The sequence below is a fragment of the Coenobita brevimanus genome, chromosome 101 (assembly GCF_032717465.1).
Source record: "Coenobita brevimanus isolate Jiangsu-jjx chromosome 101, ASM3271746v2, whole genome shotgun sequence".
Lineage (NCBI taxonomy): Eukaryota > Metazoa > Arthropoda > Malacostraca > Decapoda > Coenobitidae > Coenobita > Coenobita brevimanus.
The window spans coordinates 72324776-72339642 of NC_137054.1; the positions used below are offsets into that span (position 1 = coordinate 72324776).

The following is a 14867-nucleotide window of genomic DNA, read 5'->3' on the forward strand; positions in this document are numbered from 1 at the left end:
CTTGTGTCACAGAATCACCAATTGTAATGTGTTGTTTCAGATTCAGGCTGAAGTAAGTAGTGGACCACTGGTGTAGGTGGTAAACTTCAGGTCAGAGTGAGCAACATGAACAATCACATGCAGTTTGTTCCTGAACTTACTCTGGCACAAGTTCTGTTTCTGTAGCCATGCTCACGCTCCCAGTGTGGATTTTTGTGCTGGCAAGGTTGACACTAGTACTTTTCTAAATTCTCTGTTGAGAAAGTAAAGAAAGAAATTACAGTATTTAAGAACTGCAGAAGTTAAAAAAAAAGTGTTCATTTAGTAATACTGTATACAGTATTGTAATCCAGCATCACCTGGAAATACTGATATTGCACTGCAGTATATGCCACCAGGAGAATGCTTAGATAGAGTAGTTGCTGATTTGATATTAATGACTCAAATGGACTGAAAGTATTTGAAAATCAATGTAAAATAAATATAATTACCATATGACCTGCCTGATATCTTCCTGTCACTAAGATGGTGGAAGAATGTTGTCCTTAATGGTACTGGATAAGAATACAATATATGGCAGAAAAGTTTATACAGAATAATGTTCACCCTGTCAGTACAGTTGCACACTAGACCTCCTCCACCACATGTTCGAAGAGAATGATAAATGACAGTCATGAACTCAGTTTCATTGTCAACAGTATTCACATTCGAACATATGCCATGAGGTCAATATCATTTTCTCTTTTTAAAGCATTTTGCATTGTCTTTTATTTTCAAATGCCACACTATGCCACCCTAACACCCACTGACCCTTGTTTACCACACACTAGATGGATGCTTGTCTCTGACAAAGTTTGTTTAGTAAGTCTCTGATTTATGCAGTTAGTTTTTTGTAGTGTGTTCTACATCATTTTCATGTAATATATTCACCACATGAATTATGTTCTTTGATATGCTCTGTTTTATTTGTTTTGAACTGGTACTCTCATGCTATACACTGATCAGTCATGCTTGAAGTTCTGTGTTGTCTTGTCCTTGCTGAGGGAGAGTGAGGCACTAGTAAGGTACTGTAACCCTTATCTGCATCCAGTATAAATGATTCACACTATACTTCACTGTTCACTGTTGGTGTGCGTAGATGCTCACTGTTCCAGTCACTCGGTAATCCCCCTCCCCAGAAAACGTCATAGTAATGATGATTAAATAAAATACCCCCAGCTGTGATGCTCATGGTGTAGATTAAGGAATGTGCAATATCCAAATGACCAAATATTGAACCTGAAATACACAACACAAGAATACCAAAAGCTATACAGTAGTTGATTCATATTTCATGAAGTTGATTTGATAAGCAGGTGCAAGACAGTTGACTACCTTGTAATGATATGGTTTGCCCTCCTTGCCTCCCTGTACTAATCATACAGGAGCCCTACACGTGTGCCTCTGAACACGTGGCATGTGGTCAGGGTGCGCAGAAAGAAGAGAAGGGGCATCCTAAGAGTCAACCGTGGACGACGAGTAATGGGGAAGAGTGGACCCCGGCTAAAAGAACTAAACCTCAACCAGCCACTTTACCTCGGTGGACTTGAGTAAGTTCTTTTAACCAGAAAGTATTTGTTGAATAATATTTTGCCATCAGTAGCCTCAGGTATATACCATGTGTTTATACTGTATGTGTTTTGTTGTTGTCGTGGTCCCTGGACTGCAGGCTGAAGTTACTCTTTTCCTGTAAGCCACCTTTCTCTGTTTGGCTAATAAGGAAGGAGTTTAAGAATGTTTAATTACTATATATATATCCATCCATCCATCATCCAGTCCTACATTGCCCCATGAGGAGCATAGGACCCCAGGGCTAGGCAAGTGGGTCCTGACATTTAAGATGAGAGTGATCAGCCTCACTTATCCCTGAGTGGCGTTATGTGAGCAATGAACCGCATCCACCCATTGGATATAAACCTTCACCATCACAGTCTGATTGGAGCTCCCTAATTACCCGCTAAACCACCAGGTGCCAAAATTTGGTTATATGGTTCCACCCAGCATAGTAAATGGTTTCCTGGTGTACAGGAAACCATTATGCTTGTCACCCAGTGTACAGTCTCCCACAGGCAAAAGGAAGAGGAAAGAATGAAGGAAAGAAACACAGAAGAGGGAGCCTAAAGTCACCTGTAGGCAGAAGGAAGAGAAAAGATTGAGGGAAGGAAAGAGAGAAAGAGGATGGAAGGAAAGAAGGGTGGAGGAGAAGAAAGGACAGACACCCGAGAGCAGCACTACATCAAACAGTTGATGTAGTTTTGCCCTCAGGTGTCTGCCCTTTCCTCTCCTCCATCCTTCTTTCCTTCCATCCTCTTCTGTCTTTCTTTCCTTTATTCTTTCCTTGTCCCTCTGCCTACAGGTGACTTGACACTCCCTCTTCTGTCTTTCTTTCCTTCATTCTTTGCTCTTCCTTCTGCCTGTGGGTGACTCTACACTGAGTGACAAATCAAATGGTTTCCTGTACACCAGGAAACCATTTACTATGCAGGGTGGTAACCATATAACCAAATTTTGGTGCCTGGTGGTTTAGTGGGTAATTGTGGCACTCCAATCGGATTGAACCTGTGTAGATTTATATCTAAGGGGTGGTTGGGGTTTATTGCTCACGTAATCCCACTCAGGGCTGCATGAAGCTGGTCACTTTCATTTTAAACGTCAGGAACAACTTGCCTAGCCCCGGGCTCCTACACTTTTCATGAGGCAACGTAGGATTGGATGATGAATGAATGAATGATACATATATATATATATATATATATATATATATATAAACCTTCACCGGCTCAATCTGATCGGAGCACAATAATTACCCACTAAACCACCAGGCGCCAAAATTTGGTTATATGGTTACCACTTAGCGTAGTAAATGGTTTCCTGGTGTACAGGAAACCATTTGGCTTGTCACTCAGTGTAGAGTTACCCATAGGCAGAAGGAAGAGGAAAGAATGAAGGAAAGTAAAGTACATGTACTGTAATGTACTGGAGCTGTTATCATTATCATATATAATATTGCTTACAGTCTTTAAAGTTGTCACTGATTATGACTTGACACTGGGATATGAATTACTGTAGTGCCTTGTAACTTTTGCCCTAATTTATGTTTGTGCTGTTTGTTACCACTTCCTGTTACTAAAGATTCTCATTTATTCTGATTAGGAACTACACTCAAGCACACCCTGACTCAGGAGTGACAATGGGTCTCAACGGTGCCATCCAGCGACTCCTTGTTAATTCTGAAGTGTTTGACAACCTGGAGGAAAGGGCCACTGGTGGGAGGGGTGTTCGCAGGTATGAGCTGTAGGAATGATTATTGATAAAGTTGTGTATTTTTCGGCAACCTGAGCTGTGAACTTGTGAAATTGCATTGGAATATAATGATTTGTGCAAACCATAAACCATGTCATATTTAGCCCTTCTCTCAAACCATATATTCAGTTCTCATAAGCTCTGCCACAGTTTCTTGTGACTAAAGGAAAGTTGAGCATAACACAAGCAAAGTTTTTTCATCTCTGCTGGAACATGAAATGAGAGGAGACAGGAAGCCCTAAAGTCTTCTCCATAGTTAGAAGCTGCATGGAAGTGCTACACGGATGAAATCACTATACCAGTGCCAGTACTGATTCTGTAATGAGTATAAAACTGATTTATATTCTGCTCATAATGTTTGTTAGTGCTGCATTGTACAGTACTAATGACACATCTTAAGCATATCACAAACTTGACTTCCTTCACTGTTAGGTATCGTGGACCACCCTGTCAGATGAATCCCTGTGAGAATGGAGGAGTCTGCCAGCCATTCCGTAACAGGTTTCTGTGTAAGTGCTTGGCAGCCTACACTGGAAAGTTCTGTGAAAAACGTAAGTGCGTTATTTAAGTGAACTTTAATATGTATGGTAATGGTGTGTTTTTTTAGTTGTAGAGAACTTTTAACTACTGTACATGATCATGATTACTGTGGAGCATCAGCTGCATACTGCACATAAGATTGTTACCATAATTTTTGAGGATGGAATAAATTAGCACATAATGAAAGAGTGATAATTTCATGTAAGTTGTTCTTGTTTACAGTTGCATATAGTAGATTTATCCAAGACCATGAAAATGTCATCAGGTACTTTGTTGGAAGTTTGTCTTTTTTCAGATGATTTATATAATTGTTGAAGCTTAATGCATTTCCCTCATATACTGTAGGTTCATATATCCTTAGGTGGTAGATGGGTGCTATCATTGACCCTGGGAGGTACTACTATGAGAGTAAAATATTGCCTCAAGCTTGGTAATTAGCCACAAAATAAGTAACTCTTAGGCAGGAAACATACAACCACAAGTACAGTCACTTCTCTCATTTTTTTTTTTTATTGAGGCGAAGGTGCACTCGACAGGTTGGTGATGATTGGGTGAATGCAACATGTCTGAATAACATCTCCATTTGGGTTAGTAAATAAGTTTTGATTCACATCACCTGGTAATTATTTAAAATACAGCGATGTTATTTGGACATGTTGCATTCAGCCAGTCATCACTAACCTGTCAAAGGCACCTTCGCCATTAAAAAAAAAAAAAAAAAAAAAAAAAAAAGGCGATTTTTCTAGTTAGACATACTGTACTCTACAAAGGGGACATAGGGGTAGAGTTCAAACTGAGGCTCATATTGGTACAAATATTACACACCCCAAACTTCTCTTTTTCCAACAGTTTCCAGCAGTTGTTGAAAATTACAGTTATATTACTGGTTTTGGCACTTGGTTTAGTGTCCAGTCCATAGAATTCAGAAGCTGTACCATGGCCAACCCCAGAATGGGGATTCATTAAGAAGAAACATGGCGTTATTTTTATGTTTATTATGTATTTTCATGTTTGCTATATTTTACATATCAGTTGCATCTAAATAATGATCAGTTACACTTTAATTTGATACTGCTGGTGTATATAAATTTTTCTCACCCCAACCAGGAGTGGACGAGGAGCAGATGATGAAACCAATCAAGTTTGATGGCCAGACTTTCCTCAAGTTCCCCAACATGGTATACCGAATGTGAGTGACCATCCACTGCTTGTTTCTGTTCTGAAGTGCTTACTAAGGCTTTACCCAGACATTATGGCTTTCCTTTAACTAATACTGCCATACATTTAACCAGCATCTAAGCTGCATGTATAACTACTAACACATCTTAGTGCAATATGTCAAATTTGTATTGCATTTTCTGTAAAAGCTGTAGTTCTAATTAACCTCATTTGTCCTCAGACTTGTTTTAAATACAGTATAATAAATCGTGTTTGATCAAAGCAAAGAAAGTAATTGACTTCACACGTATCTTTTATTTAGAGTATTTACAATATTGAGGTCATGAAAAGGCTACTCAGTAAGTATGCAAATTCACATTCTGGATGAACCTCTTTAGGACAACTAAATCTCAGGTGTCTGAAATGTGTCAGATCAGAATGTTATAGATCCATAAATTGTTGGAAACAAGTGTTTTCAGTCAACAACCCTGTGATAAAGAAAAACTCTTGGAAGTGTTTCTAAACACAGGGCATGAACTTACACAAAAAATACAGTAATGTGAATCAATAAATTACATATGGTACATTTCAGTATCACACAATCACTTGGTGTTAATTTTTTTTTTTTCCTGAGGCACTTTGTGGTCTAGTGAGTAGCATGGTCGAGTCAGAGTGCCAGCCTTGCCCTATTCATCCCCAGTAGGTAACTGGAGTTTTTTCAGCAGTGTAATGCCACTAACTGCTGTCCATCTACCCTTAAAGGTAGTGGAGTATGATACCCACACCTTGGGTCCTTACACCTCATAGGGGTTGATAATGAGATTGGCTGTACCATTTTACCTTTATTTGTATGACAGGCAATGTTGGTAGTGGAGTATGATACCCACACCTTGGGTCCCTACACCTCATAGGGGTTGATAATGAGATTGGCTGTACCATTGATAATGAGATTGGCTGTACCATTTTACCTTTATTTGTATGACAGGCAATGTTGGATGGTGTCGTAAGTTGGCATCAGTTGGGAAGAAATGTGAAGTAATAGCATAAGAAAACTAATGCTAGTAAAGATACATAGTCAAGACAATTCCCTGTTAAATACAGGTATGTAGGTTTCCAATCACAGCACATTAGGCTTTTATCATTTTAGTTGGTCTTAAAAGTTTTGGTTTCAATGATCTGATGTAAAATGACACTGCATGGATATTTTTAAATAAAACTTCAAAACTGTACTCAAAATATATATGTTCTCAAAATAAACATGTAGGAAAAGTGTAGCTTAAGAGTGTGCCAGTATTTATCATGAATCATTTGTATCTTATTATACTAAATTATTTTATAGTTAATGGTATTCATTCATGTGGAGAGGATGGAGGGTGAAAGACTGACGAAGAGAGAGTATGTGAGTGAGGTGGAGGGGGGAAGAGGGAGGGGGAGGCCGAGGATGAGATGGAGGGATGGGGTGGAGAGGTATATGAGAGAGGGGGGTGTGAGTTGGGAGCAGGGCAGTGAAATGGCGGGGGACAGGGCGACGTGTTGGCATTTTGTTTGTGGCCACCCCAAACGGGATTGAGGCATCTGGCAATAGATAGATAGATAGATAGTATTCATTAAATGCCACTTCTACATCATCTAAGGTAAAACATGCAACAAGCATTATAATCATCATCCATACAGCTCAAGTAATTGCATGATGTACAAGTGAGTGATGATAAGTGAATGATGGAGAAATATCTTGATAAAGACAGACTTTAATCTGGTAGAGAAAATACAAAGGATGAAACAGTTAGCCATTATTACTTGACATAAAGGCTCCACTTTGTTGCAGTTAGGGAAAGTCACTTTTTCTTTGCAGGATGCATTGGCAATGGAGATAAGCTTACTGAATGTTTGTTTGAATTCATGATCAGTGAAATATTACAGTACACTGCAGTACTTGGGAACAGATGTAGAGCTTTGTACCCCATGGTTGCCAACTAATGATGTTGAAGGCATGCTTGCTCAAAATATGTGGACTGTAAAAATTATGAGCATCAATTCAAATAATAGGAGTCGAGTTTTCAACATCTGGCAAAGCCATTATGATAAAAAATATTTTTTATTTTTTCTCTCCACGGGAGTCTTAAAACAACCAACTCTCCATTGGAGGGGGCTGTTTATTCGGTATGTTTAGGCTCTTATTTCATGAGTAGCAACCATCACAAAGGTTATTACAGCCAAACTGGAAACCTTGCAGAATTGGTAAACCTAGAACACCAAACAAAATTTATAGGCTTGCTGTGCTGACTGACCAAGGGTTTTTTTGAATGACTATTGGACCAAAACCAGTATCTTAAGCTAATATGCTTACCAGATTTCACACTTGCTATTGTATTGTCCATCTGATTAATGATTTTTATTAAATTGTTCCATTCAGGAAAAATTACTAGTCCAAAAAGCCCAGCTCTCCCAAAATGTCAGATAATTGATGTACTGCTGTACATGACTTCAGTTTCATAAACTTAATATTATCCATTGCTTTGTCTTCTTTATTGGTTTGCAAATTGGAAAGTGTGTTGTACTGTTCTATCAATTGATTCCTTCCTGTTATTACTAACATATAACAGTGCCACTGGAATAGAGTTGAAAACTTTTGTTTGTTATTCTTACATCCATTCCTTACTCAGATCTTATATACTGTGTTTTTAACCTTTTCTCTCCCAGTCATCTCTTATCATGCTTCTACTAACCCCATAACCAACTAACACTTTCCATGTCCGTGTCATCCGTTTTGGCCCCTGCAGCAACTACACACACTACAACCTCTCTTATGATGAGTATGATGGCTTCGACTTCCCAGAACCTTGGACAGACATAGACCTCAGCTACCCCACAGAATATGATGTGGATGATGATATTGCTTTCTTGGAGGAGGAAGAAGAGTATGAGGTAGAAAAGGAAGAAGAAGAGCAGGAAGAAGAGATGGAACTGATGGAAAAGAAGCAAGAGGAGCAAGAAATGATGGAGGCACTGGAAGAAGAGACTGAGGAAGATGGGTCAGGTTTGCTCACCCTCTATGATGATGATGATGATGCCATGTTTGATGATGATGAGTACTACAGTGACCCACAGATAATGATGGATGGTGAACCTAAAGGAGAGGAGGAAGATGAAAGTGTGAATGAGGAGGGGGAGATAATTGGGTGAGGAATTCTGCTGAAATTGTGAGCATGGTTTTTATTTTCTGGCGTTTTCTTTTTCGGTTTCTGTGCATGAAGCTTTCTGTTGCTGCTTATGATACTTTATTATATTATTTTTAATGGGATTTTAAGATTGTTATGGAATTAGTTTATTGTAAGATTTTAACAGGTTTTCTTTCATGTATCTTACAGCTGATGGTACAAAAGCACATATGATTTTCATTGTCATAATAGTGTATTCTTATTGTCTTCATTTTCATGTCATCAGTGTTTGATACTGTAATTATGCTGTACCCTGTAGCTGCATCTGTAACTATTTAATGAAATAGGCTTGTATTGTTTATTCTGCATCATATAGCAACAAGTTATTGACTAACTTCAATAATTGTACTGTAGTGTAAAGATACAGTAATGAAATTACTTTTGTAGCTCAAAAGCTAAATGATCTAAAAAAGATTTAATAACAGTGTTGACCTTTGTGGTTTAATGTGGTGTTGAATTTCACACTTTAGTGTCATAAACAGGTATGCCTGAATATTACATTACTGTATGTATAATCTTGTTCCATCCACTGGTACTGTAATTTGTTCTTCTGTCTGTCCAGCCGCCGGGGCCAGACCACCAACCACTTTGAAATACGGTTCCGTGCTACCAGTGGTGATGGGGTGTTGGTTTGGCTCAACAAGGGCACCAGTGTCTCACAGGACTACCTTGCTCTCACACTCAATGAGGGCTTTGTTGAGCTGTCCTTCAATCTTGGCACTCAGCAGGCATTACTTGTCATACGGTCGAAGGTACTAATTAATGAGTGTTTTTGGAAAGACAGTGGTATTGTAGTATGATGTCTTAATATTAGGAAGATTAAAAGTGGATTGATGCTATGAAAGCATGGTTTCAATGTCATGTTGTAAAGATTTTACTGGAAGTCATGTTACATGTGAAGTACATTGTTATGAGTGAACAATAATGTCCACTCATTGTGAGTGCTTGGATAAGACAAGATGTCCTTGAGGGGAAGTTCATTATACCTCATGAGGCATAATAATTGGAGACAAGAATGAATGCACCCACTCCATAACTTTGTGTAAGTGGGACAATTCCTCCCATTAGTATTTCCAGTGCTTGGCCAGTGGTAGTGATCTGTGCCTCCAAAATTCACATGCTGTGGTTGTAAAGTGGGTGTTTGGCTATAAAACAGACACCTGTTACATTTAATCCTGCCTTTGACTTTATGCAACTGATAAACAGTCATGCTAGCTATATTAGTAACTCTATACTGATATTTTGCATCATACTGTATTTAGTGTTGTTTATGAAATGTCACTATTACAGTTAGCGCTTTTGTTTAAATTCGTAAATTGATATAACACATTCCATATATGCAGTTTTTCCTTTTTGCCAATTTTTATTAGAGTAATAAAAATTTCTAGTTGTCTTTCGAACTGTAGGCACTGGTACTGTATTTTTGTGATGGTTCATAGTGAAATGATAGAAAAATGGAACTAATAATTTGCATTGCAGTAGCACAGATGGCAAATCTTGGTAATTCATAACAGACCCTGCTGATTGAATTTGGGTATTTTATTGGTATAAGTAGATGAGCCACACATATTTCTTCAGCAATTGAGGTAACAAATTTTGCAGCCAGTTAGACTTGAAAAACACCAACAGTGCTGGATAAGAAGGACAGGACCTCAAGTTCTTGTGCTGTCTTGTTCCTGTTTCAGGACCCTCCCCACACCTTGAATTAGTAGAAAATAAGATTACAGTAATCTTTCCACTATCCGATTTAATAGAGCCAAAGGCATGTCCGGATAATGGACCCCTGCCTCCTGGACTGGTACTTGTGGACCCTAACCTAGCCTAACTCAGAAAACCATCTGCATAACTCCCTACCGGACATGCATGTTTAAGACCCTGTTCACACAAGTAAGGGACAGAAAGTATGAAATAAATGAAAAGGAACCAGAGAATGAGGAATTATAAGTATGGAAAATATTTAGCAGTGTATAGGGTACTTACAACACGTCTGTGGCCGTTTATTACGAAGGTTAACACACCTCCTCTAAGGCTCTGACAGTGTTGAAAATGCTCTTTGCAGCACATACAGTAATCCAGTGTTGTGCTGCACTTAATCCTTTGCACTTTGAGTTATAATTGTTTAACACTGCACGTACTGTTCATGATTGCACCACGCCAGTTTCAGCCGCCAGTTTACACTCTGTACTTAATCATTCCACTCTGAATTCTAATTTCATAACATTGCACAACACTGTAAATTCCCATGTGGTCTAGTGGCGAGGTACAGTAAAACCTTGATATAACGGACTTCAATAGTCCGGAATTCGCTTTTATCGGACTCTTGGAGTTACCGGACTAAATTCCTATATATCGGAAAAAGTCCAATAAAGCCAGAAGCAGTGCGGACTGCCTAACCACTTCAACCATGTTCACCACAATAAGGTAAATAAAAGACATGTTTATCAGTGTACAGTACAGTATTATTATATATATTATACCATTTGATTAATGTAGTGAAGCTGTAACACAGTACAGTACCACAATGGTAGTCAAAACAGTTTAAAAACCATTCATGCAATCTGAACTAATGTCTGATATTTCGGAAAAAGTCTGGATTAGCAGGGGGAAGTCCGGATGTCGCTTTTATCGGAATTTTGCATTTTTCGGAATGGTTTGGGCCCCAATTAGTCCGTTATACTGAGGTCTTACTGTATTGCAGTTTATTCACTGTTTATTCACAAAAACGAGCACCTGCAGCATCCATTGAATGAGCGTCTAGCCAGGATGGCAGTTAGGTGGTAACTGGGGAGGCTGGGAGGGATGGGGGAGGCAAGCAGCGAGCGTTAACACAGCTGGTCGGCGCTGTGCTCCAATTTCAAAGTACAGTTGAATTTTTTTTTTTTTTTTTTTTTTTTTTTCCGAAAGGGTCGGGCCCAAAATGTCTGGTAAGTGGGGAGTCCGGATAGTGGGCGTCCGGATAGTACAGGGATTACAAAGTTCATGAGGATTAATGATGATTCCTTTTTGAAACCATCCAAAATAAGAACCAATTTAAAAAGGCTTTTGTTGATTGAGTGCCTAGGGTGAAAATCATGTTGAAACTCAGTGGAATGCATGGGTTAATGTATCCATTCATCATCCAGTCCTGTATTGTCTCATTTTATCAGGAATATAGGAGCCTTAGGTTTACACAGTATGGTGATTAGTATAACAAATCAGATATGGTGTTCATTTCAGGTAAGGGTAGATGATGGACAGTGGCACACACTTGTGATGCATCGCCGTAAGCGGCTAGGTGTGTTACGAGTGGACCAAGAACGCCCAGTGAAAGGAGTAGCTGACCGTGGTTCCACTACACTCAATACCAATGGCAAGCTTTGGATAGGTAAGTGCCTCAAGTGGAGGTTTTTATCTTGTGTCAACCATTCTGGCATCAGAGGCAGAGGAACTTCAGCTGTTTTGTAGTGGTACAAAGCATTGCTGTGGTAGGGAAAGGACCATCTTTGACAGGCTTGGTTGGCCTGGTTGAAATGAAAAGTGCTTGAATTCTCCAGTACAGTACATGTCCCCAGAGTTTCATAACCATGGAGCTTAGTCTGTTTCAGTGGTTAGTTACTGAAATGGGGTTCTGTGTATAGTGGTGGCTTTAGGGATGGTGCAAAATGTGCAGCTGCCCAGGGCCATCCTCGCAAAGGGGTCCCCCCAAATTTAGATAGTATGAGGGAGAACAGATAGAAGAGAGAAGCCAGAGAAAAGAAGAGTATAATATTGTACTACCCAAATCTTGTGTAGCAGACATTTCTTTCCATATGAGTATCAATACTTGTAGTAGTAATAGTAGTAGTAGCAGTAACAGTACAGTAGTAGTAGTGTAACCTCACCTTTCTGGTCAAGCAGACCCAGCAACCACAGGCAAGCAATCATCCCTGCAGGGTTGTCCCATGCAGTGAACTGATGTTACCTTGGGATAACAGCACTTTGCCATAGCAAGGTGCAAGGGAGAGTGTGGATGTGAAGTTCCTTGATGGACACTGCATTTGCATCTCTCCACCCAGTTAACAGGAACACCATATCAGACTCCATACTACCCTGTTATTTGGTTATATGGTTGCCACCCAGTGTTGTTCTGTAAATGGTTTCCTGGGCTACAGTAAACCATTAGGCTTACCACTCAGAGTAGAGTCTCCTTGAGAAGTAGTAGTCAGCACTGCATCAGATGAGTGGATGATGGTCATCACCACCATAGAATAGAAGTACTTTACTGTAGTCAAAGCAGGTAGCTTGGCAGTGGGGGTTTGGTCAGGAAGGTAAACAGGTGCATAGTGGAGTGAAGCAGGTACATATAAAAATGTCCATACACAGGTTATGAAACGGTGACTGCACAACATGTATAGTTGTGTAGGTAATACCAAGACCTCATATGTTAATTTATTTATTTTCTTTCTATTAGGTGGATCCCCCAAGATTCCTGATGGATTACCTGCTGCTTATTACCAAGGATTCCGTGGCTGCATTGACTCCATCCAGGTTGAGAACAGAGACTTGAACCTTGTGACACAAAGGGATGCACCAATCATACACTTTTGTGATGAGATGCGGTGATATGGCCAAAACCCTGAAGCTTTTAAACCTGATCTGTAAAAATAAAAAACTATGAGAACTTGCCAAACTCACATTCGTGTGTTAAGCTGGAGTACAGTACAGATGGGAAAATAAATGATATTCATTATATGTATATGGTGCAGGTTCTTTGACAAAGGTTTGTGAAAGAAAGATTACTGACTTTCTATATAATGATGCACAATACTGCCATTTCTTAAGTGTTCCAGTGAGAAGGACATACCAGTTTGTGAAAGAATTACTTACGTATTTACTAACCTCGTGTATTGCAACTAATTACTGTACTGTGACGAGGCAGGTACAACGTTTGTGCTTGGCTGCATATTTTCATGAGAAAATATTAAATATGAAAATTTTTACTGCCCAACATTTCATTGACATTTGTTGTTAGTCACATTGGTGTTGAATACATACCAATGTGAACAAGCACAGACCTTAGTGGAAAGATGAGCATTGTAAAGTTTATATAAGTAAAGATGATGGTTTATACTGTACATAGACTACACTTCATTAGATAGCAACACAAAGAGTAACTGAGTATCTGTAGCAGAGTGACTGAGCAAAATATTTTGGAATGGCAAGGGAAGGGCTTCATTTTAACAGTTTGTACATGTTATCCAGGCAATTTTTCACTGCTTAATACCTCATCAGCATTTAAATTAAAGCTAAGAATTTGTTGCACTGCATTAAATATATAACATTATTTTCATTGTGTATGTGATCTTGGTACAGCTGTGCTATCACTAAAGTCACTCAGCTTATGAGCACTCTTAGTCAGGGTCAGCACCATCATTGGGCTCTGTTGATTAACTCCATACCCTATTTGAAATTAAATATTATATTTGAAGTTTTAGAGCATCTGTTACTATATTCTTGTTACCACCATAAAGATATATGTATATGTTTTATGTTCTTATAGCAGGTATATAGTGTCATCATGTGGCCATGATTATAAAGATGTAAATTATAGAACAAAGGTACAGGCTGTGGCCATTGGCGGGGTTTGGAATTCGTGAAATATAGCCCATCATATTTTTCATTAGTATAGGAGTGTTTTGACTGTTTTAAAGTCCTAAAGCTGTACAGAATCACGTTAAGATCGGCCTGTTGAAGTCAAGTGGGGTCTGTCTGGCTCCTTTTGCCAAGACAGTGGTGTTATTCCATCCATATTTTTGTTTAGTTAATTGTAAGGTTATGTCTGGCAGTGCATCCATGGACCACATCCCCATTCAGGGCAACTCACAGCAAGGGTGGACCCAGGACTCTGAGGAACATGTAAAGGTAATTAATGAAATAATATATGGAATATACTTTATTCTCACTGTATGTTGGTATACACAGGTCTTCTCTTTCTTAATAAGAGATATTTTAGCATGATACGTGAAGAATATACTTTACCTGCATTACAGAAACTTAACGAGTTCTTCCTTTAGTAATTGATGAAAATAAATTTGTCAATTTCCAGACATTATATCATATTGTATTTTACTTGCTATATCACAGAAACTAATCTTGCTGATTTTGGAATCCTAGATCCACCCTTAATTACCCACTGACTTCATAACTGTGATTATTTTACTGTAGTGATACATAGACAGTATGTATATTTTGGCAGATAACACAAAACAGCACTTGAATCATTAAAAAAAAAAGGGGGGGGGCTTAGGTCATTGGCCGGATACCAAAATAGTGACCTCAAAATTTCCACACAAATGACATAGAGTTGGATCGATGAAGGTTTTACTGTTGAAGGGTTACAGTTTATAATTTTTCACTTGAATCCATATTAGCTTCACTGTATGAAGCAAAGAGCTCATCATATATATCCTACGTCTTGCTGTCTACATTTCGTGGAAGCTCCAGTCTTAGTCATCACCAGAGTCACACAACATAATCATCCTTTGCACTATGACATATAAGTGTGTAAATCATGTCATAGATCATAACCACCACTACCATATACCAACAAGCCAACATTAAGATACTGTATTTACATTATTGCCAGGATATGCCTCCTTGATAATATAATTC

At 38.8% G+C, this 14867-nt stretch overlaps 1 protein-coding gene across 1 annotated transcript in view; it reads left to right on the forward strand.

The window, feature by feature from the left end:
* Positions 1-14135, forward strand: part of LOC145414961 (agrin-like) — a 208390-nt gene extending 194255 nt beyond the window's left edge. Inside the window, exons 24-31 of the mRNA XM_080284372.1 lie at positions 1404-1568; positions 3172-3303; positions 3754-3872; positions 4969-5050; positions 5720-5722; positions 8800-8989; positions 11454-11601; positions 12667-14135. Coding sequence (XP_080140498.1) covers positions 1404-1568; positions 3172-3303; positions 3754-3872; positions 4969-5050; positions 5720-5722; positions 8800-8989; positions 11454-11601; positions 12667-12818 — 991 coding nt within the window. The 3' untranslated portion in view covers positions 12819-14135. The remainder of the gene's footprint in view (positions 1-1403; positions 1569-3171; positions 3304-3753; positions 3873-4968; positions 5051-5719; positions 5723-8799; positions 8990-11453; positions 11602-12666) is intronic.
* The last annotated feature ends 732 nt before the right edge of the window (positions 14136-14867 follow it).